This window comes from Panthera tigris, chromosome D3, assembly GCF_018350195.1.
Source record: "Panthera tigris isolate Pti1 chromosome D3, P.tigris_Pti1_mat1.1, whole genome shotgun sequence".
Classification (NCBI taxonomy): domain Eukaryota; kingdom Metazoa; phylum Chordata; class Mammalia; order Carnivora; family Felidae; genus Panthera; species Panthera tigris.
The window spans coordinates 31,146,122-31,169,997 of NC_056671.1; the positions used below are offsets into that span (position 1 = coordinate 31,146,122).

Sequence of the window (23,876 nt, forward strand, 5' to 3'; positions counted from 1 at the left end):
AAAAAAAAAAGAGACATAAGCTAAAATAAAAAATTCCAAACTATAAATAAAAAATCAATCATATATACCAATGAGGACGCTTTTCATCCAATTATTAAAGTTTCTGAGGTAAAAAATACGACTTTGGCTACGCTTCTCCAAACCAACTTCCTGAAGTTCATTGTAGTGGGCAGCCACTGCTGAACTGTGTCCCTCTTCTAAGTTCTGAAAATAAGAGAATGGAATAAAATTAAGGATCAGAACATAGCAAAAATAAGCCTTAAAAGAGCATCTGACCTACATAAGGATAAAATACTAATAAAATTGGTAAACTTCAAAAAGCAGTGACATTGACCACATAATCCTACTAATTATAATCATACGTAAGATTTGTTCTCCCCTGTTTCCTGTATTTAAAAACATCTCTTGGTTTAAAATTTTCATCTTGATCTTTCATCTGTATAATTTTGGTGTCAATGTCAATGTCTTAATAAAACCAGTACTCTTCCAGAGTTCTGATTTATTCAATTCAATAAATGTCCATCAGTGGATGGGGTTCCTATAAGAGAATAAAATAGGAATAAGTTATATTATCCTAAAACTCACATAAGCATTAAATAATAAAGGAATTAGAACTCAATAAGCTGTATTCATGTCAATGGTTCTGTTTTTGTGGCTTTTTTTTTTTTTTTTCTCTTCATCTAACTCCAAAGTTTCAGTTTGTGCTCCTTACCTGATACTAAGCATTTTGTAAAAATGCTATGGTAGGTAAAGGGCTTCAAATTCCCACATTTCCCCGTTCAACCAAAGTGCTTCATCTTTTACCTATCTTACATATCAGGTTTAAGATTTCCACTTGAAAAAAAGGTTCTGCTGCTAATAAAGTTTGAAAACTGTGGTTATAATACAAGCTCCCCTCTGTTAACAAGAATTCACACTCCACCAACGACAAATGCCTGGCCTATCTGACACCTTACTTTTCAAGACTGATGGCAGAATTTTTACTCATTCACTGAAGTACTCTTTCTATTCAAATCTAGATTCTGCCTCAGATTCCTTCATAATATGGTATTCCCAGATGAAAATAACTTGCTGTTCCTTGTTCTAGAATATCCATGCTAAATATCAGCCTTAAAATTGCATGTACTACACCAATGAGAAGTTAGAAACAATATCATTTAAAGAATCACATTAAGAAAGGAATGTAGGGGTGCCTGGGTGGCTCAGTCGGTTGAGCGTCCGACTTCAGCTCAGGTCATGATCTCACAATCTGTGGGTTCAAGCCCCACGTTGGGCTCTGTGCTGACAGCTCAGAGCCTGGAGCCTGCTCGGATTCTGTGTCTCCCTCTCTCTCTGTCCCCTCCCCTGCTCATGCTCTGTCTCTCTCTATCTCAAAAATAAATAAAAACATTAAAAAGAAATGTTTTTAAAGAAAGGAATGTAAAGCTGGGTGTAATACTGAAATTTATCATCTTAAGTCATAATCTCTACTATTTAGGACACAAGAAAGTGATGAATACCTAACAAGAAAGGAAAAAAAAATGTATCAACTGGTTTTTTAAAACACTGAGAGGGGCGCCTGGGTGGCGCAGTCGGTTAAGCGTCCGACTTCAGCCAGGTCACGATCTCACCGTCCGCGAGTTCGAGCCCCGCGTTGGGCTCTGGGCTGATGGCTCAGAGCCTGGAGCTTGCTTCTGATTCTGTGTCTCCCTCTCTCTCTGCCCCTCCCCCGTTCATGCTGTGTCTCTCTCTGTCTCAAAAATAAATAAACGTTAAAAAAAACAAAAAAAAACAAAAAAAAACACTGAGAAAAAGCAAACTATAAAAACTGGTTTTCAAGTTTCTAGTCAAATAAGAGTTCTTAAATAACAAAAATTATCTCAATTAGAAGTTTCATCTAAATAAAAGCAACTAAATTACAGAGTTAAAAACCTACTCTATCTTTTAAGACATTATCTATTACAAATAGATAAAAAATAATTACAAACTTATATTCTTAAGGTTTAAGATTATGTAAAAAACAGTATTTTCTCACAGCTGCTCCACATTCTAATGTGACATATTCCATTATGAGTAAAAGAAAACACATTCAACATACTTTTTGCTTTTCAGGAACATCCTCAAGTTCTATTTTTCTCTTTTTCTGTGTGCCATCTCCAGTAGAAGGTTCATCTTTTGGAAAATCATCAGTTTCCATTCTTCTTTTCCTTGAAATGCCTTCATCATCACCAGAACCTTTTTCCTCTGGAACAATTTCAGCATCAAGTTTTCTTTTCTTGGTTGGAGTGTCTTCCCCACAACTAGAACTTTCCTTTACAATATCATCTTCAAATTCCATTTTTCTCTTTTTTGGTGTGTCTACGTGTCCACAGATAGGAGACTTTTCAGAGGGCCCAGTCCCAGGAGTGGTTGTGTTTTCATTAATACTGAATGAAGACTCTGTTTCCGAATCTGTTGATGCTTTTGCCTCTTCAAGAGAGATCTTTTCACACTCTGCTTTTACAGAATTTTCCATTTTTGATTACTTAGATGGTAAAACTTCATGAACTAACACTGGAATGGCAAAAGTTTGATATTACTTGTAAACATCAAGGCTGAAACTTTAAAACAATTTTAACCAGAAGCTAGCCATTTAATCTCAGTTATCAACTACGAGTTAAAAAATCTCATTATAGAGAGAATATTGAAAATATTAACTAGTATATATTACAAATGAATCTCTGAATATGCTAATATGCAAGTACTAACTATAACCCCCAAACACTTTATACAATCTTATTCATAAAAGTCATTACTGCCATTGAAACTGACAGATGAAGTGGGGGTATTATACAAGCACTAGTTTCATTTCTACTCTGATCTTTACTTTATAGCCTTGGTTCCCAAATTGTGAGCTGGACACTATAGCAAACTTGTACAGGTACAGCAGGGTATTTTAAAATTTTAAGGGAAACCACGATATCTGACATCTGGAAGATATCACAAATACAGCTTCAAATAGAGGTTTCAAATGAATAGACTGCACTACATTCCTTTCAATGACATCAGAACTTTGTGAAGCTGAGGTTGTGGTGGTACCACAGGAAATCAATGTGAATCAGGAAATGAAGTTGGCAATGTCAAATCTGACTTCAAAGCTTGAGAGTACCTGACAGGTGTATACATCCCATTAGTAATCCTTCATGGTTAACTAAGAAAAATAATCAAGAGATATTAAGGGCACCAAGAACAGGAAAAGTCTGGGAACCTACAGTTAACTTCTGAAATCCTTATTTCATAATCGGTGTCAGAATTGGAAAGGAAAGACAGTATAAATAGCTTTGGACAAGAAGTTTCATGACCCAGCCTGCAACTTAATGACTATTAAGTCCGTTTCAAATGTTCACAGACCTATGTGTAAAATGGAAGGGGGACAGAAATAAGTGAACTATAGGACAGAAATATTTTTTTTGAGGGTTTTTTTTAATGTTTATTTATTTTTGAGAGAGAGAGAGACAGAGTGTGAGCAGGGGAGGGGCAGAGAGAGACAGAGACACAGAATCTAAAGCAGGCTCCAGGCTGAGTTGTTAGCACAGAGCCACACTCGGGGCTGAAACCCATGAGCAGTGAGATCATGACCTGAGCCAAAGTCAGACACTTAACGACTGAGCCACCCAGGCGCCCTGGAACAGAAATTTATTAAGTCATTTGACAATTTCACTATACTCCTACTACAAGGATCTCAATAAGGCACTATTTGGTTAGTCTTCAAGAAGCTTACAGCCTAAATACCACTTTTAAAATGTCAGGCTGTATTATTCAAACCAAATGGACAAGGGAGAGCAACAGTCAAAAAATCCATGAAATTCAGCAAATTCAGAACCTGAAAATTATGAAGAAGGGGGAAAAGGTCTTTTGAGTAAAGAAATAGAGTAAGAAATGAGGTTGCTTAAGGGAATAAGTAAAAAACAAGTCACTATAAACCAGGAAAAGTTTCAAGGGATATTAGCTTTCAATAACCAAGGGGTAGGTAACAAAATACCAAGACGTGCCAAACTAGGAAGAACTGAATCAAAGAAAAAAAAAAAATCACCCAGAAATGTAATTTTCAGAATAACCACTTAAAATCATTATGTAGCAATACTGGCCACAAAATTATCAAATGCCTATCTTTTCCACCCTGCCACTTATTTCCTATTAAGGAAACAAAAATTGGTTTAAATTCCAATAAACCAATGTGATTTAACATCGCTGGCTGCAATCAGCGCCTAAAATTAGTATTAGGAGTAAGAGTGGATTGTATTTTATAGGCAACTCTATTACCACGAAAGGGATGTCAAAAAAAAAAAAATCGAATAGGTCAGAATAAACAACATAAAATTTCAAAGAACCGCAGAGGTGGGTAAGAGTAGAAACTGAGCATCAAAGTGCAATCATGAATAAACTCCAAACTAAAGAAAGCTGCCCCTCAGAATCCTCAAGGAAGGAGCTTAAGGTACTGAGTAAACTGACATAGAGATGGAAGTTTATTAAATATCCAAATAGGCATTTCGACCTGGCTTTCCAGTCACACCTCTGAGGCAGGCCATGTCTTCGTCATTTCAGTTTCCCAAAGAACGACCGAGTAGGGCGCCAGGGCCACCCGGCTTAACCTCAAGCAGGTAAGTGTTCCGCCCCGACCCGCCAGCTAGATGGGGGTCAACTCGGGGGCCTCGGAAGACGCAACAGAGGCGAGAAGGGAAATCTTCAGACAAGTTCACCCTCTTCCGTCATTGGCGCGGCCTAGCTCTTACTAAACCTCGGGTCCATATTTCCAAACCGCCGCTCATTACAGACGCTTCTTAGGATCTGACAACCCCTCCCCAACCCGCCTTCTCGGCACCACTGCGGTGCGGCCTGAGGCTCCAATTCTGGCTTCTCCAGGTCCCGGCTCGCTCGGTCTGGAGAAGCAACAGAGCCCGCCAACTCCTACAAGTACTGCCCACTTGGCTCCTGGCTGAGTGCACAATAAATCCCTCGCTACTGGTACTGAAGGAACAGGGCTAACGCGAAGCGAGCGCGTGTCAAGAGTTGGAGTCCTCCTTCAATAGCGAAGGCAGCAGAGGGCCTAAACTCAAAGAAGAGCCAACGTCCCAGCCGCCACACTCACCTACACATCCATCCACGATTCTGTTTGCGGAAGCGACCGTCGGCGCCACGCGTTGTTGTTACGCCATTTCCGGGGAGTGGACGGATCACGTGACGTCGCTCTCCGCGGAGAGTGGAGCGTCGTACGACCTTTGCGCCGGAACTACGAGTCCCGTCGTGCAGCGCGCGGGGGTCAGCTGTGGGACGCGCGGAGCGGCTCGGGCAGTGGCGAGCACGTTGTTAGTGGGCGCGGCTGGCGGGCCCCGGGGGGGCGCGGCGGGGCGGGAGCGGCGAGAGTCTGCCTGACCCGGGTGGGTTCCGGCATCTTGACCCACGTTTGGTCAGGTCACTCTCCTGAGTGACACCGCCGTGGCGTCAGAGGAGCTGTCTTTCGGCCTGTGCGGCGGGAAACGCGGTGGCCTCAACGTCCTAAGAGGTAGCCCGGGCCCAAGACCTGAAAGGAACTGCGGGAGGGGTCGAGAGGGCACCTTGAATTCGGTGCATGTTAGGGAAAATACCTGGGGCGTGACCCCAACACCAGCCCGGCGACTACCGCTCCTCGGGCCGTGCCGGGAAACCGCCTGCAGGGCCGGGGTCCTGCACACTATCCTGCCCACAAGCCCTGGCGGCCGAAAGAGATCACCCCCGCCCTTCTCTGTAAGGCCCCTGGCTCGGCAAATCCGGTTTGGGGATAGTTTTTCAGCTTTGTGCTTTGTTAACCCTTTGCCCTCTGTTCTTCCCTTCGTCAGAAGACGGCTGAGGGAGGGGCCTGGGAGCCGCCGCTCTTGGAGTTACTTTAAAAATGAGCAACGTCTTAGGGACTAGTAGGTCGTTCCCTACCGCTGTATTTGGGAAGACCTGCCATACCTCCCGCTGAGGAGGCCATTCTCATCTGTCAGATTCTGGAGTGGGGGCAGCCCATCCCTATTGAGAAACATTGTGGTATTATTCTGTGTTGGTTGGACTTTGGTATGGGATAGTTGGGGGGGAAAACTCACTTTGGCCATCCCCTCACGCTTCCACTGGAGAGCCCATGGCACCCACTGTACTGAAACTTGGGATTTCCATAGTTCAGGTCTTTCAACCAGGGACTTAGGGTCAAAACTGTATCTGTGAACTAAAGTTACTGATGGCGTGCACATTTTAACGTTGTTGTGCCTCAGCACCCCCATCTTAGGGGTATAAAAACGTGATTAGATTTACAGTTCATCTTGAATTCTTTACCAAAATTGATCCCTTTAAAAGCAACTTTGAAAACGTATTTTAGTGGCCTGCCTTGTCAGTAGGTAGTTACATTGAGACTTTTCATTGGGGGTGGCAACATTTGCAGCATGTACTTTCCAATCCAGTCACTTCTAAATTGTGGGCATTAACCTTTTTTGAGGTTGTTGACCCTCTATAAACTTTGGACCAAGAATGAGGTCTATTTTTAACAAATGAGAATGAGCCTTCAATTTCAGATGACTGTGCTTGTGTTTTTAATTGTATGGAGTGAGCTGTTTTGAGAATTAACTTCAGTTCCTGAATGTTGAGAACTGCAAAGGTATAGGTCCTAGGGATTGAATGTACTATGTACATATCCATGCATTAAAACTAGGCGATCATATGGCCATATTTACTGGTTCTGATGCTAAAATTTCTTGAGATAATTGCTGTTGTAATTTTAGGGAAAATGAATCTAATTTTGACTTTTTAAGAAATTTTTTCATTAGATTAAAAACCTCTTAAATATGTGTGCATGCAAACTCCACCGTGAATTGATGTCATGCATGAGATATATAGAGATCACATTTTGTAAATTTTATAAAACTTAACTGAAAGTCAGTAAATTGAGAATAGAGGAAGAACGCTTGAATGTAGTTGTAGTGGAAGGAGTGAATGGCCCAGACAAAAATGTTTTAAAAGTTACTATTGTTGTTATTTTCCCCCATTATTGCCTTAGTAATGTCTGATTTTCTGAAATTTGAATTAATAATAGCAAATATTTTGGTATTTTCTGTGTGCCAGAGTAAGTGCATTACATATTTGAACTCATTTAATTCTTACATAATCCAGTGGGGTAGTTGCTGTGATTTATTTATTTATTTATTTTTTTTATAGATGAGGGTTAAGTAACTTGGCCAAGTCATGAAGCTAGGAAGTAATAAACTAGGATTTGGACCCAGGCAAGCTGGTTCCAGAGACCAGAAGCTGTGCTAACAATGAAACCCTGCCTGCTAGGAGGCCAGGCTCAGAACTAGAAGTTGGCTGGCACATAATGGATTTTCAGAAAATTTCTTGATTCTTCCCAGTGCTTGGGTTATTATATTCAGAGAGAAAATAACTCGATAAAGACATTACTTGCTAAAATGTGAGCTCCCAACAAGGCAAGGATCATCATTTTGTTCAGAGATTTAACCTAAGTGCCTGGAACAGTGCCTGGCATACTTGGGTGATGATTGAATGAGTGAATTACCAAGAAAAGTTTTGTAAAAATCCTTTTTTTTTTAAAGGACATACAAGATTTATTTCAATTCATTTATAAGATTTCTTTATGCACTGTTTTGATTATTTGGCTCATTAGTCATCCAGCCTGCTTCCTGGTTTGGATTATACTTTTGTCAGTGAAAGGAAATGGACTAGTAACTTACAAGTTTTTTGGTCAAAGTAAAGGTAAGCAACAGATTCAGTAGATACCATCCCTCTTTTTAAGTCATTAGTTTCCAAAATGACAGCTCTCAGAAGTATAATTTTAAAGTGTGATTTCTGTTGTGTAGTTGAAGATCACATTTTTGAAACATAAAAAAATTGTAAATGTTGATACAATCTTATAGCTTCCTAAAGATGATGGTATTCTTTGAGGTGGGAGAGAATTGTTTATGGAAGTTTTGTTTCTCCAGTCTTGGAGGAAGGACTGTTCCTCCAGTACACTTGCCAAAGTGTTCCTGCTGAAATTTTACTGCATTTTTGGAGCACATAAGATATTCTTGTTCAAAAGATTTTTGGTATAGTTGAAAGTAAGATTTGGTTGAAAAATGTAAGTTTATTATGTGTGATGTTAATTTTATATGTCAACTTAACTAGGCTATACCACCTAGTTATTTAATCAAGCACTAATCTGTGTTATTATGATGGCATTTTAAAGATCTGGTTAACATCTGCAATCAATTTACTTTAAAGGAGATTACCCTCAATAATGTGGATGGGCCTCATCCAATCAATTGAAGACCTGACTTTTTTTTTTTAACGTTTATTTATTTTTGAGAGAAGAAAGAGAGCGAGAGAGAGAGAGAGAGGGAAAATGAGTGGGGGAGGGGCAGAGAGAGAGGGAGACACAGAATCTGAAGCAGGCTGCAGGCTCTAAGCTATCAGCACAGAGCCTGACGCGGTGCCTGAACCCACAAACCATGAGATCATGACCTGAGCTGAAGTCGGACACTTAACTGACTGAGCCACTGAGGCGCCCCGAAGACCTGAATTTTAAACTGAAGTGTCTCAAGAAGAAAAAATTCTTCCTCAAGACTACAGCATTGATTTCTGCCAATTTCCAACCTGCCGATCTACCCAACACAGTTTAGAGTTGCTAGCCCCCACAATTTTGTGAGCCAATCTTAAAATAAATATTTATGTATTTAGATAAATAATAATAGATTTCTAATAGAAATGTCTATCTAAATACAGATAAATCTAAAGATAGATAGCTAGAGATGTATGTATAAATTTTTTCTCTTGGTTCTGTATCTCTGGAGAAACTTGCCTGATTCAAATTTTGGTGCTGAGAGTGGTTCTAGAGAAGCAGATTCTTGAAGATGAGTTTTCTGAATTGGTTATGATGTTCCTGGAATTACCTTTCTAATCTAATTAGATTTAAAGGCACTAATAAGTGAAAAGGGCACTGATAGCCCATAGTGTGATGTGACAACAGAAATATGCAAAACCCAGAACATCACCATCCTTTGCAAGTATTTATACAAGATAAGGATGGGATGATCACATATTTGATGACTTAAAACATTTATGTCAAATTAACAAGTATAATGAGACTGGTTGCTGACTGCTGGCTACTAACTGTGCTGGGGAAAGGGAAAAGAAAAGGATGAACTCAGGTCTTCAGATTCCCAGCTCAAACTCTACATAAATAACCTGAAATTTTTTTATATCTGCCTTAAAGAAACTTATCTCCTGTAATTGCAGAGCTGAGATTGCTGAAAACCAAACCCAAAGTCTCATCCTGCAAAGTGGCTGAATTACAATGTATAGCAGAGTATCTGCTATTAAAATGAGGGCATTGATTGAGAAGGAATGTAATCCTTAAATTTGGAATGGGGTACTGAACGCCTAAATTTTAATCCATTGTCTTTGCCCGTAGAAGCAGTCCTTCCACTCCTCTTTGAAGAATTTAACCTTGCTTTGTGGGAAGTCCCTGTAATGGTACCTTCCCTGAGGTAATTGCCTTGCAAGACAACTGATTCTCCTCAGGAACTACCCCTACCACCCTTCTTTGTTTCTAGACCTATAAGTAGACTCCCAAGTCCCCACAGGCCCTCAAGGGGAAGCTACAAAGTGTGTTCCAGAACGAGGTGTACTGCACTCTAAAAACCACATGATTTATTTTGACTTATACATGTAGAAATCTGGGGGATTTTTTGTGGGAATGGATATTAAAGGTGGGGGATAATGGTGGAAGGAACATAAAGTTGGACAAGGCCAAATTTATTGATAATAGGGACCACTAAGCAAAGATTCTGGATTCACTGTTGTAGCCTTAGGGGTTTGGTTGGTTGGCTGAAGCATGGACAAAAGGTGACCCCCCCCCCCCCAAATGAAGTTAAAATACCAGACCTGCCTTGCTATATTACAGAGAAATGGATCCAGAGACCTAGGGAGATTGGAATGGTAAGGTGTCTTAATCATGTAAGAACAACTCACCCGCTCTGGGAGGGTCTAGAGGAGATACCTTTCACCATGAAAGTGAGAAATAAATTGGTGAGGAGAACCCCAGCATCCATGAAGAACTATGGGATTGCTCTTCTCTGTGGGTCAAGAGTTCTAGCAGAAACTGCTGCCAATGAACTAGGGATCCTTAAATACAGTGAGGATAATTGGAAATTGGGCAGATATTACAGAGAGACCTATTTTCTTTCTTTTAAATTTTTTTTAATGTTTATTTTTGAGAGAGAGCGAGAACGCACGTGCAAACAGGGGAGGGGCAGAGAGAGAGGGAGACCAGAATCCAAAGCAGGCTCCAGGCTCCAGGCTCCGAGCTGTCAGCACGAGCCGGACGTGGGGCTCGAACTCACCGTGAGATCATGACCTGAGCCGAAGTCGGACGCTCAACTGACTGAGCCACCCAGGTGCCCTGAGAGACCTATTTTCTTAATGGCATATCTATATGTTGAAGGAAAGAAGCCAGAGGAGAGGGCGGTTGAAGTACATAGGAAGGAGAATAGCAGTAAAAAAATATAAAGAAAATGTGGTTGAGTGGAGTCCTGGAAAAGACAGGAAGAGGTTAGATTTGGAACATGGTGGAGAGCTGAGATAGTTCCTTTTCTGAGGAAGTTAATGGATTCTGAGTTGGGTGTTGATGTAGTTAACTTTAAAAGGGGCAAGGCTGAAGTTGAGAAAATTCATTCCTAATAACTTTGGCTTGTTTTTAAAGGGAAGGTGGGATAGTTTTGTCTTTATTGTGGGACCATTAGGTAGTAAATACAATAAATAAGTAAATTATATAGGATGTTGGAAGGTAAGTGCTGTGAGAAAAGAAACAGAGCAAGATAAGGAAGATTGGGACGTTGGGAAGGAGGGGAAGATTGGAAGTGGTGTTGCAATTTTAAATAGGATGGTTAGACTTCATTAAGTGGATACCATTTGAAGAGAGTCTTGTACTGGCGCGCCTGGGTGGCCCAGTTGGTTAAGCATCTGACTCAGGTCATCATCTCACAGTTTGTGAATTTAAGCACCTGGCTCTGCACTGACAGTGTGGATCCTGCTTGGGCTTCTCTCTCTCTCCCTCTCTCTCCCTCTCTCTCCCTCTCTCTCTCCCTCCCTCTCTCTCTCTCCCTCTCTCTCTCCCTCCCCCTTTGCCCCTCCCTGCTTGTGTGCAAGCAGGTTTTGTCTCTCAAAAATAAGTAAACGTTAAAAAAAGAAAGAATGACTTGTAGGAAGTGAAGGAATTAGCCATGCAGACATCTGGAGAAAGACTATTCCAAGCAGAAAGAACAGCTAATGCAAAATTCCTACAATACTCTTTAACTTGTTGGAAGAGCTGTAAGGGTGGCCATCGTGGCTGGAGCAGAGTGAGAAGACAGAGTGGGTGATGCATTCAGAGAGGGAAAGGAAGGAGATTATGTGAGGCAAAAGTACTTTTGCCCTTATTGTAAGAGAAATTGTAGAATTTTAATTTAATAGGAGAGATGATTGTATCTTTTCTATGTTATGAGGCTGAAAATAAAGTATAAGAGGCTTGAAGAAATTGGGAAAGGTGTGGAATGGTCACTGAGAGGAAAGGGAAAGGGAAGCTGATTGGATCAGGAACCATTGTGGATTGTCACATAACATTCAGAGAGCCTTTCTCTGAGATCAGGTAATTTACCCTCAGTGTATGCTGGTACTAATCTACTCAGTTGTGTGATTTATGTTAGTGCTCAGCTATTGAGATGTAGTTGTAGGAAGAACAGATAGTTGGACTAGTTCCAGATTAGATTTTGTGGGCTGGTATTACAGATTGACAGAGTAGTAATTCAAGTAATGCACTATAGAATTGAAGCTGGATAAAGACTTCTGAGTGAAACCTGGAGGAGCTGTTACATTTGAAAGAAAAAAGGAGGTAGGGTGGGGTAAGGCCTTGGAACTAGAATCCAGAAGGTAAGGGAGTGAAGGCTCAAAGTAGAGGCTGCAGAGAGTGGGATAGTGTAGTTTCAGGATTTCAGTTGTGGGGCAATATCAGATAATTTCAAGGTGGAATGCATTGCTAAAGAAGCTGGGATTTTGCATGGGTCATCCAAATGGAGTAATGGTAAAAGTTTAGATGAAGGAAGAATACAAACTTGATTTGGCTGGGTTGACAGATGAGAAGGTAAAGAAGGAAAACTAGAACTAATTATTGTTACAGCATGCTAAATGCTAGATGCTTAACACTGTATCTCATTTCATTGTCATAAATACCATATGATAAAAGTGTAATTAACCCCATTTTAGGGATAAGGAAAAAAACTAAGTAAAGTAATGCCAGAAAAGTTGGAACTCAGATCTTTCTGATTGCAAAGCCTACTTTTTTCCCATTGAAATGGGATAACACCTGCCAGCCCAGAAAAGAAGGGAGTAGAAGTGGAACCATGTGGATTCTGGACCAGTGTTAGGATTACAGATCACCATGGTTTGCCTTGTGAAATTTAGACCCTCTGTAAAGACATAAAGATATAAACATTTTATGTAAATGAATATATTTACATGGTAATTTTGGAAAAAATCACTGATTTTCTATTCAAATGATACATTTCACATTTAAGACTGCTCTGGAAATCAATTATTAATGAAATTCTTTAGGAATTCACTAGGCAGCATGATTTAACTTTTCTTGAAGGTTAAGAATTTAACAATGGCTCCATCATTACCACAGCTTGTATATGTCGCTCAGTTCTTGTATTAGAAAGCTCAAAAGCAGAATAGGTTGAAGGAGGTGGATTTTATAATATAAATTAAATTGAAGGCATCAAATGCATTAAGGAGGAGGAGAGTAACAGCCCAGAAAATACTACAAATAAACTTGCATGCTTTTACTTTTTCTAAGCATCAGTCAAGGTGTGATTAAGACAAGAGATTGAAATGAACAAATCAGAATATTAATCTATTGAAAGAAGCAAATTTGAGTGTCCTCCTGTTTGATAGTAATTGAGAGGGTTTGTATAACTAGAGGCAATTCTTTTCCTATCCCTTTTGTTATGTTTCAGCTTGATGAGTTCTACAATTGATCCCTTCCTCATACCTATTCTTCAGGTTAAAGCTGTACTAAATATGAGTTGTATCTGGCAAGGCCACATAGTGTACTTTAAAAAAAAAAAAAGTTAATGGGTTTTATTTTTTAGAGAAGTTTAGGTTTATAGAAACATGGAACACAGATAATAACAGAGAATTCCCATATTATCTAACCCTACCCCCACAGTTTCCCCTATATCTTGTAGTAGTGTGGCACATTTGTTAGAATTGAAGTACTAACTGAAGTCCACAGTTTGCGTTAGGGTTCATTCTTTGTCTTGTACAATTATTTATGCAAGTTTTGACAAATGTATAATGACATTTATCCACCACTACGGGATCATATAGAATATTTTGCTGCCTAAAAGGGCCCTGTGCTCCACCTAATTATCTTTTCCCTCTCTCACTGTGCAGCCTCTGAAACCACTGCTGTTCTTTTTTTGTTTAATTTTTGTTTAAGTTTTATTTATTTATTTTTGAGAGAGAGAGACAGAGAGAGTGATTGGGGGAGGGGCAGAGAGAGGGAGAGAGAGAATCCCAAGCAAGCTCTGTGCTGTCAGCACCGAAACACGGGTTTCGACCTGAGCCGAAACCAAGAGTCGGACTCAACCAACTGAGCCACCCAGGTGCCCCTGAAACCACTGCTGTTCTTACTGTCTCTGTAGTTTTGTCTTTTCCAGAATGTGTTAGAGTTGGAATCATACAGTATATAGCCTTTCAGACTGACTTCTTTCACTAGGCAACATGATTCCTCCGTGTCGTTTAATGGCTTCACAGCTTCATAGCTCATTTCTTTTTATCAGTAAATACTAGTCTGTTGTTTGGAGGTACTCAGCATGCTTATCCATTCACCTAATCAAAGACTTCTCGGTTGTTTCCAGTTTGGGGCAATTACTGATAAAGCTGCTATTAATGTTTGTGTGGGAGGTTTGTCTGTAGACATAACTTCTCAACTTATTTGGGTAAGTACCTAGGAGTGCTATTGCTGGATCATACAGTAAGCCTATGTTTAGCTTTCTTTGAAGCTGCCAAACTGTTTTCCAAATTGCCTATGCCATTTTGCATTCCCACCAGCACATTCCCTCCACATTCTCACAAACATTTGGTGTTTGTTAGTGTTTTGAATACTAGTTATTCTAATAGGTGTGTAGTAGTATCTCATTACTGTTTTAATTTGCAACTTCCTAGTGACAAATGATGTTGAACATCTATTTTTTAATTGGCATACAATTGGCATATAAGATATTAATTTCAGTTGTACAACATAATGACTCAATATTTGTATATATTGCAAAATGAACACCACAGTAAGTCTGTTTAACATCCATTGCCATATATGTCTTCCTTCCCAGGCTCTGGCAACCACTAATTTGTTCTCTATATGAGTTCAGATTTCTTCTTCTTTTTTCTTTTAAGATTCTATACATAAGTGAGATCACATAGTATTTTTCTTCCTCTAGAGTTCATAATACATTTTTATCTCATCTAAGTCCATATTCAAATGATACTATAATACTTCATGTGTAGTTACATGTGCCTTACTGTGGAGTGTTATCATAGGGTATTCTCAATTCCTTGTGACAACACGATCTTTCATTTCACTTATGTGCTATTAATCACATAACGTATTACTAGTATGACTTTAAACAGTTATCTTCTACATCAATTAATAATAAAAAAGATTTTGCCTTTGTTGATTCCTTCTCTGTCAGTCTTTCTTTTTTTTATGTAGATCCAAATTTCCATGTTGTTTCCTTTTTGAAGGTCAAGTGTATTGGCGATGAATTCCCTCCGGTTTTTTTATTTGATAAAATAATTTATTTCTTTTCCATTTTGATGGATAATTTTGCTGCATACAGAATTCTACTTTGATAATTTTTCTGAATGCACTTTAAATATTCACTTTCTTTTGTGCCTGGTTTCTGATGAGACGTTGGCTCTAACTTTATTCCTGCTCCCCTCTAGGTAAGGTCCACCCCCCACCCCCGATTCTTTCAAGATTTTCTCTTTGTCTTTGATTTTCTGCAACTGGAATATGATATGCCCAGATAGGGATTTTAGATATTTATCCTACTTGATTCTCAGAGCTTCCTGGACCTGTGGTTTGGTGTTTGTTAGTAATTTTGGACAATTCTCATGTATTATTACTTCAGATATTTCTTTTACTTCTTTCTTTGTTCTTCTGGCATTCCTACCATGTGTATGTTACAACTTCTGAAGTTGTCCCATATGCTTGGATGTTTTGTTCTGGTATTTTTGTATGTGTCTTGGTATGGGGAAAGGGTGCATTTTTTTTTTTTTCCTCTTTGCATTTCAGTTTAGCAAGTTTCTATTGACATCCCTTCAGGTTCACTGATTCTTTCCTTGGGTATGTGGATTATAAATCCACCAGGAATTCATTAAAGGCATTCTTCATTTCTGTTACAGTGTATTTGTTTTGTAACATTTCCTTTTGATGCTTTGAATTTCCACTTTGCTTACATTGTATATTGTTTACTTTTCCCATTCAAGCTCTTAACATATAGTTATTAACTGCTCAAAACTGTCCAAATTGAAGATGCTACACTGAATTTAGAAGTCATTTATTAGAGATAAATCGAGTCTTTTAAAAACTGACAGATTGTTGACATTCATGGAATTGAATTAGTTGAACACCCACTGGATGCCAGGTTTTGCACTAGTCCCTGTCACTACTGGGAATCAAGACAAACTCCTCAGTCTCCAGGAACTTAAAGTCCACAGAGAAAAAGAAGATTCCAGTATCTACATTTTCAGTGCAATTTTCTGTGTAGTTTGTGGGGTTCAGGGACTTCAGAAGGAATTAGTGCTGTGCTGTGACTTGCAGGAAAATGGTAGTTAGAAGAAGTAAACCATTTTTTTTAATGTTTATTTATTTTTGAGAGAGAGACAGAGTGTGAGCAGGGGAGGGGCAGAGAGAGAGACACACAGAATCCAAAGCAGGATCCAGGCTCAGCTGTCAGCACAGAGCCCGATACGGGGCTCGAACCAGTGAACCATGAGATCATGACCTGAGCTGAAGTTGGATGCCTAACTGACTGAGCCACCCACGTGCCCCAAACTAGAACCATTCTTTATAGAGGATTTGTCTACTTTGTGATTTTGTTTGCATAAGGCATCTGTGACAGTGCCCTGTGGGCTGGAGGACTTGAAACAAGCCAGAAGACTATTCCTCCCACTCCTGCTTTAACCTGAGCAACTTTGCTTTGATTTATTTATTTTTATTGAACTTCCAAGTAAGATTTTGTTTGACAAGAGTTTTTTGAATTCACACAATAGAAAACTAAATCTTGCTATTGGAATTTTTTTCAACTGTCTTTTTAGTTAGCATGTTATTTGGTATATAAAAATGGAATATAAATTACTTCCTTTTGCACTCAGTTGTATTTCTAGTGCTGTTTGAATGTTTTAGTGTTCCAGGTTGTGAGGAACAGAAACATGTTCATATAATCTTAAGCAGTGTGGGTTTGGTTAGGATACAGAGGGAGTAAAGGAATCTCATGAACTAATTCATTTGCCTCATGGAACTGGAATTTGAGGATATAGCTTCTCTAGAATTTCAACAGCATTCTAACATTTGTGCTTTCTCAAAGGCATTTGTTCCAATCCATTCTTTCTTCTCTATCATTCCTTTAACTTGGCTTCTCTTTTTTTGGTTCCCACTGCTTCCTTATACTTTTACTCCTTTCTTTTTCTTTCTTTCTTTCTTTCTTTCTTTCTTTCTTTCTTTCTTTCTTTCTTTCTTTCTTTCTTTCTTTCAGTATGGTTGACATACAATGTCACATTAGTTTCAGGTATACAAGGTAGTGATTTGACAATTCTATACTTTATGCTAGGCTCCCGTAAGTGTAGCTACCATCTGTCACCGTACAACACTATTAATGTATCATTGACTGTATTCCTTATGCTGTGTCTTTTATTACCATGATTTATTCATCCTGAAACTGGAAGCTTTTACCACTATGTCTTCATCTTCTCTTTGCCTCAGAATTGCTACGTGAGAGACCGGACTTTCAGACATGTATATTACTGCTGCTTCATGCCTGGTCTTGGGCCTATGCCTAAGAGACTGGATATTATTGGTTTGATTAGTACAGTTTCATATAGTTTTTCAAGTTTTGTGCCAGAGCCATCCTAGGCAACTGTTTTCGTTTATCCTGTATAATCCCTGTTCAGCTCAGGCACTGATCCTTAGGCTGTTTTCACTGTGAATAAGGGCAACAGACTATCTTGTTTACTTACAATAATAACTTGTAACATTTTATGAGCACTTGCTACATGCTAGTCATTTTCTGAACATTTTTACATTTATTTTCATCTGGTAACCTTATGAAGAAGGTGCTATTATTAACCCCATGTTACAAATTGGAAACCAGGGCACAAGGGGGCCAATTAACTTGTTTATTAGTAGATAGTTCATAGTTATAGTGTTTTCAGGATGTGAACTTGGGCAGTCTGACCTCTTGGATACTCTCAGTTGTTAAACTCTACTGCCTGCTCACGAAAATTAAGTCATGACAGAATCAGTATCCCTACCATACAGGGTAGGATTGTATACTGAGAATTAGGCACCAGTAATCATATGCCATTCACTTGTAGTGTTAACAGCTTTTATGACATAATTCTAAAATGGAAAAGGATAGTCATAACAAGCAGTGTAATCATGTCACTTTTCTTGGGTCCTGTAATACATTTCATCATTTATTTCTATAACTGAAGCATAAGCAGTTTAGAACACTTCCTCATCTATAGATATGAGAATTTCATATCTAGGGGTAGGAAATAACAGGTAGCTTTTGTTATATGCTAAGTCTCATGATTTAAAAAATATATTACTGAAATTACTGTATTTCATTGGAAGAAATTCAAATTTAAGTTGTTCATCACTCCAGGTTCTGCATTTGTATCTGAAATAGAGTCCTGTTAGTTCACAGCTTCTTCAGGCCACTCATCCACTTATCCAGATATAACTGATTTGATCTGAGTAGTGTTTATGAGAAGTAGCATTTCCATCATTGACCGATAACCAAAAACTTTTATCTTTAATTGAAAAGATGAACAGACTAATAAAATCCAGAAATGGAAACTGCCAGTGGGCTGAGGCCATTATACACAGGTGCTTGCTGTGAGACAAGATAACTCCTACCTTGCTTTGGTTTTATTGTTCCTGAAGCCTGTTCATTCCAGGATATGTATGATACTACTCAGTCTGTACTTGCCCTCTACTTTCACTTGCATTCATCTGAAGTAGGTTTGTTCCTTGAAATCTAATGAGTCTTACTGTGTATGTCGTCAGTATTGTGATCACTTTGGAAGTATAGAGCTGTACTGTCAAATATGGTAGCTATTACCCATATGTTGCCATTTAATTTAAATTAATTTTAATTTTTGTTTTTAATTTAAAAGTTAATTTTAAGGTAAAAGTTAACTTCTTGGGGGGCACCTGGGTGGCCTAGTCAGTTAGGTGTCTGACTCTTGATTTAGGTTCAGATCCTAGTCTTGCAGTTTGTGGTTTTGAGCCCCACTTTGGGCTCTGCACTGGCAGTGAGGACCCTACTTGAGATTCTCTCCCTCTTCCCTTGTCTCTCTGCCCCTCCCCTGCTCTCTCTCAAAAATAAGTAAACTTTTTAAAAAAGGTTAATTTCTTGGGCCCTATATTTCCTTAGGGCACTTTTATCATGTGTCTTACATGTCTTAGTTTACTGAAAATTGGCACTGTTTCTTTCTTCTGGAAGTGGCCATATAGCTTAGTGACTAAGTTTGAATCCCAGCTCCTCCACTCACCAGTTGAACGATATTTCCTCTGTGCTTTAGTGTCCTCAAATATGAAAAGATGACAATAGTCCCTCCTTCATAGGATTGTTATGAGGATAATCTGAGTTAATACATGTAAAGTGTTTATAAAACTCCTACCACATATTAGGGGCTCAAAAATGATGATGATGATGATGATGATGATGATGGCAACAATAATGGATGATACCTTTGCCACCATGTTGCCTCTGTCACTGAAGCCATTTGCTGGGCCTAGAGAAATGATCCCCAAATTCATACTGTCAGGTGTGACCTGGCAGTAGGAGATTCTGATTTGTTAGGTCTAGATGGAGACCAGGAATCTGGTTTTTTCAGATTACCTCTCCTTTCCTTCAGTATCCCCACCCTGCCATGATTCTAATATGTAGCCAGTTTTAGAAACCACTAGCCCAAAGGTTGGCTTCTAAGGGAACAAATAATACAGGGGTGACTCTTAAAAATGTGATGCTAAGTGAAAGAAGCTAGTCACAAGAGACCACATAATATAATTCCATTTATATGAAATTTCCAGAATACACAAATATAGAGAGAAAATAGATTAATAGTTGCAGGGGCTGGGATGGGGAGGAAATGGTGAGTGACTGTTCGTGGGTATGGGGTTTCTTTTTGGGGTGATGAAAATGTTCTAAACTGAGATTGTGAGGATGGTTTCACAATTGTGAATATACTAAAATTTCTTGAATTCTACACCTTAAATGAGCATGAGAATTGTATCTCAATAAAGATGTGTGTGTTTTTTTTTAATGGGCAATAAGAAGTGGGATGGGAAAAAAATATTTTCTTTAGGAGGGAGTAGTTGGGGAAACCAGGGAAAAGGGTACAAACTGGAAGCTTGGAAAGAGGCTTTTTAAAAATCTTTTTTTTCTTTGGGGCTCCTGGGTGGCTCAGTCGGTTAAGCATTGAGTTTGTCTCAGGTCATGATCTTGCAGTTTGTAGGTCCAGTCCTGCGTTGGGCTCTGTGCTGACAGCCCATGCCATCAGCCCAGAGCCTGGAGCCTGTCGAATTCTGTGTCTCCCTCTCTCTCTGCTCCTCCCCCACTCGTGCCTCTCTCTCTCTCTCTCTCTCTCTCTCTCTCTTTCGAAAATAAATAAACACTAAAAAAAAATTAGGGGTACCTGAGTGGCTCAGTCGGTTAAGCATCTGGCTCTTGGTTTCGGCTCAGGTCATGATCTCATGGTTTCATGAGTTCAAGACCTGCACTGGGCTCTGTGCTGGCAGCATGGAGCCTGCTTGAGATTCTCTGCTCTTCCTCCACTCTGTCTCTGTCTCTCTCAAATAAAATAAAATAAAACTTACAAAATAAAACTACTTTATAAAAAAATTTTTTTTAATCTTTTTTTTCTTTTATTCACAAACACACAATAATCTGATTATCTGAAAGTTAGTCTGGGAACTTGAACTCCTGGAAAACAGCCTTGTAAAGGAAGTAGATTTAAAAGCAAAACAGAAAGTCTTTGATTCAGAAAACACCACTAAAGCCACAGACAGGAATAATTCAAAGATAATGGTGCTGGAGAAAATCCTCAAATCCAACAAAAATAAAGACCAAAAAAACATAGTAAAATATTCAAAAGGAATTTTTTTGTGTGTGAAAAATGAAGACATATATATATTTGACAGATTTTAGGTTATAATTCCACCTGAGCTAATTCTTAGACTAAATGATCAGTTGATGCTTTTCACCTTTGGAATAGGCATAGCATAGATTTATAGAAAACAAAACAACTTAGGACATGGACTGTAAGAAAGCGCAATAAGACATCCTTTACTTAATGCTTGACTTTCACAACAAATAACAAGTCAATTTCATAAAAGTAATTAAGGACTTAATCATTTTTCTCTATGGTCTTTCTTAGTCATTTAATATTTGTCATTATTTGAAGCACCTATTATCATCCCTGTAGTTTTTTGTTGTTAACTGGTCTGATTCTTCAGATTGTTACTTGTCATTGACTTTGCTTTTCATTGCAGTAATCTTCAGTATCCCCTTTAAAGGTTTCCTGGGAGCCTATTTTCAGATATGCAGTTTCATTTCATAATTTATTTACATTGTGTTGTTGGATTATCAGCGAGAGCCTAATAGAAGCTGATGTTAATTTTTAATTAGGGATGAGTCAGGAGATTATATGGGGACAGTTCATTAGTGGATATTTTTATATAATGATAGACAGCTTTGTACCCCAGATAACAGATACTCATGTGAAATGGAGTATCTGTATTTATTGGAGTGCTAACTCAAATACTGTTGACTTATTTAGTGTACAGTTTAAAAAATAAGATCAGTTATTCACAATGTAGTAGAAGTAGTAAGATTGCTGGTGTGGGGTCAGGGTGGAGATTAGTGGTCAGGTGACACTCCCTGATATTAAGGGAAGGGAACTAATTTGCTATATAGTAATGCATATTGTAATTCTGTTTAACCAGTGGGAGAACCTATGTCTAGAGAAGCTAAGTAATTTGCTCAAAATAATAACACTGTTAACTCAGTTGTGTCTATCATATTCCAAAGTCTATATTCTTCTAAAATTACATTATACTGTCTTTCTGACAAAAAGTTTTAGATATCTGGAAACTATCTCCTCACCGGCGAAAGCAATTAATTTAGTCCAAAGGGATTATAGAATAAATGGTACTTGTATCAACTATTTATCAGACCTTAACAGTTGTAATAACTTACATGATGCTTGTTCACTTACAAAAGCAGTTTTACATCAGAAATTTCATGTAATTTCTATAACAACCCTGTGAAGTAATCCTCATTTTACTAGTGAATTTAGACTTAAAATGTCAAAGGCGATTGTATAGAATTATGTCCCCACAACATGAGGGCCCAGATTTTTGTTTCTAGATCTTATGATTTTTCCATTATACTACACAGCTTCTTTGTAGAAAAACAGAAGTCCTACAAACATCCCTTTTGTAACAATAAGATAACCTCAAAACATTATCCTCTGTGATGTCTGCTAGACTAGTTTACTATATCCTATTTAAATGATGTATTTTAGTAATGTTTTAAAATTGTGATATGTTAGAACTACATACCTTAACATTAATTTCTGTAGATTTGGTAGCAGTGTCTGTCCTTTATTTCCTAATAGTTAATTTGTTTTTAAGTGGATTAGTTTAAAATGGAAATCTGTATAGTCCTAATTTTTTTTTTATCTGGTCTCTGTAGAAGCCGAAATCCACTAATCACCGTTCTTCAAAATGCAATGGAATGTATCAAGGTCTATATTCCGACTGGCACATAGGACATGCATGGAACCACACTGTCAAAACATAAAGGGACAATTACTTTTGTATAAAGCTGAATCCAGAGTAGTTTTGGTACAGGGCCCTCAAAAACAATGGCTGCACTTATCAGCTGTCCAATGTGTTGCAAAGGAAAAGAAGCCATTTACTGCTCATCCACCCCAACCGGGGGTCCTTCACCATAGACAGTGGGAGCAAGATATTTTATCCAAGAGGGTTATATCATCCAATGCCACATCCCCAGGAACTCCTTCGGAAAGAAAGGAAGAGCCTGATCCTTTACAAGACAAATCTATTAGTCTTTATCAGCGATTTAAGAAAACATTTAGACAATATGGAAAAGTTTTGATTCCAGTACATCTAATAACTTCTGGTGTTTGGTTTGGAACATTTTATTATGCAGCCATAAAGTAAGTTTTTGCTTGGTTGAGCACCTTTCCCTGTTTTATCAGAATGTTAATCTTCTTAATTGTACTAATGAAAGCCTTAAATAGTTTTAATGCTTTAATGTCTTTAACTGATGACTGTTTGTCATAGCTGTTTTTGATATTTTCTTAGCTAAATTGGCTTTGTGTGTATAACAGGCATTATACTAACATTTTAAACGGTATCATCTCATTTAATTCTCATAACTATATGAAGCAGGTAGTGTAATTATTCCCATTTTATTAATGAAATTAAGCAATAGTAAGTCAAAATAACTTAGCTTTTCCCAAAATATTTTGGTGGCTTATTTCAGAGCCCGTGCTCTTATGCTCATCTGTCAATGGAAGAGAGTTCAGAAATTTGGCAGCACCATGAGTTCTATACTTCTGTATTTCTTGAAGTTTTCATGAATATAAAAAATTACCTATTATTTTGCCTTATGTATGATTTTGGTGGGAAGTTAATATGATATTTTTGCCAAAACCTGGCTAATACCTGTTGCAGATACAAAAATAAACAAATTGCAGACTTATGTTTTAGTGTTACCCACATCTGATAAATGTCAAGGTAAGGTCTTTTGTTTTAATCAGAAGTTAATTTGTTGTATACTTAAAACTAAGAGTGTAGATCTTGTGTTAGGTGTTCTTACCACCACTAAAATAAACTTTTAAAAATAGTTAATTTGGTGGGCCTAGCCTGTAGGTATTGTAAAACACAAAATTTCTAAATGTGCTTTTCTTGTTAAATATAAATATTCTTCCTTTCTTTTAAGTTAAGTTATTTATAGTGTTTTAGGAGCAGGAGCACACATTGAAACAGATCTCAATGATTTCCAGTTTGTTTTTAACACTAGTAACCAAAGTGTTTTGATGCGTGTGTGCCTGTTCTTTGAACGTACTGTGTGGGCTTTTCTTGTAGTGGCCTGGGCTATAAGAGCTGAAGGAGCTCACCATCCTGAGGGCAATGAAATGGCCCGATGTTGTACACTACTTTGACATTTTAGTAAAATCTCCTATGGCTCTAGAATTATTTTATTCTTTCTAAAAGTCCACTGATATTCAATATTTGGTTTTATTTAATGGTTTGATATTAAGGTATTAATAAAATATGTCATTTTGGGGACAAAGTTATTTTTTACAAACTAAAAGATAATGACTACTTTTGGAAAACACAGGATTAGAGGTGTTTCTTTACAAAAGTTCTAAAAGGGTTTTTTACCTTGTGTAGTTGATGCTGTTCTGATTCTCTTTACATCTTTCTCTCCATTATCTTCCTAATATTCAATTATATCCTTCTTTATCATGTATTATTATCCTTTATAGAAGAT

The 23,876-nt window shown here is 38.2% G+C and overlaps 2 protein-coding genes across 13 annotated transcripts in view; one reads left to right on the forward strand and one right to left on the reverse strand.

Annotated features, from left to right (window-relative positions):
- The window catches only part of RNMT (RNA guanine-7 methyltransferase), a 58,311-nt gene extending 53,122 nt beyond the window's left edge, over positions 1 to 5,189 (reverse strand). For 5 of the 7 annotated variants that reach the window (XR_006210222.1, XR_006210225.1, XM_042963201.1 and 2 more), the window contains exons 1-3: positions 5,108 to 5,189; positions 2,078 to 2,532; positions 69 to 204 (exon numbers count right to left, since the gene is read on the reverse strand). Coding sequence is in view for 3 of the 7 variants with exons in the window: in XM_042963201.1 (XP_042819135.1) it covers positions 69 to 204; positions 2,078 to 2,494 (553 nt within the window). In the remaining 4 variants the exon portion in view is untranslated. Of the gene's footprint in view, positions 1 to 68; positions 205 to 2,077; positions 2,533 to 4,513; positions 5,047 to 5,107 lie in introns of those variants that run through there. The other 2 variants (XR_006210224.1, XR_006210223.1) reach the window with 2 other exon arrangements.
- Positions 5,190 to 5,211: 22 nt separating this feature from the next.
- FAM210A (family with sequence similarity 210 member A) overlaps positions 5,212 to 23,876 on the forward strand; it is a 29,737-nt gene continuing 11,072 nt past the window's right edge. The window contains exons 1-2 of one of the 6 annotated variants that reach the window (XM_042963208.1): positions 5,212 to 5,277; positions 22,047 to 22,533. In XM_042963208.1, coding sequence (XP_042819142.1) covers positions 22,079 to 22,533 — 455 coding nt within the window. In that variant the 5' untranslated portion in view covers positions 5,212 to 5,277; positions 22,047 to 22,078. The other 5 variants (XM_042963206.1, XM_042963205.1, XM_007085881.3 and 2 more) reach the window with 5 other exon arrangements.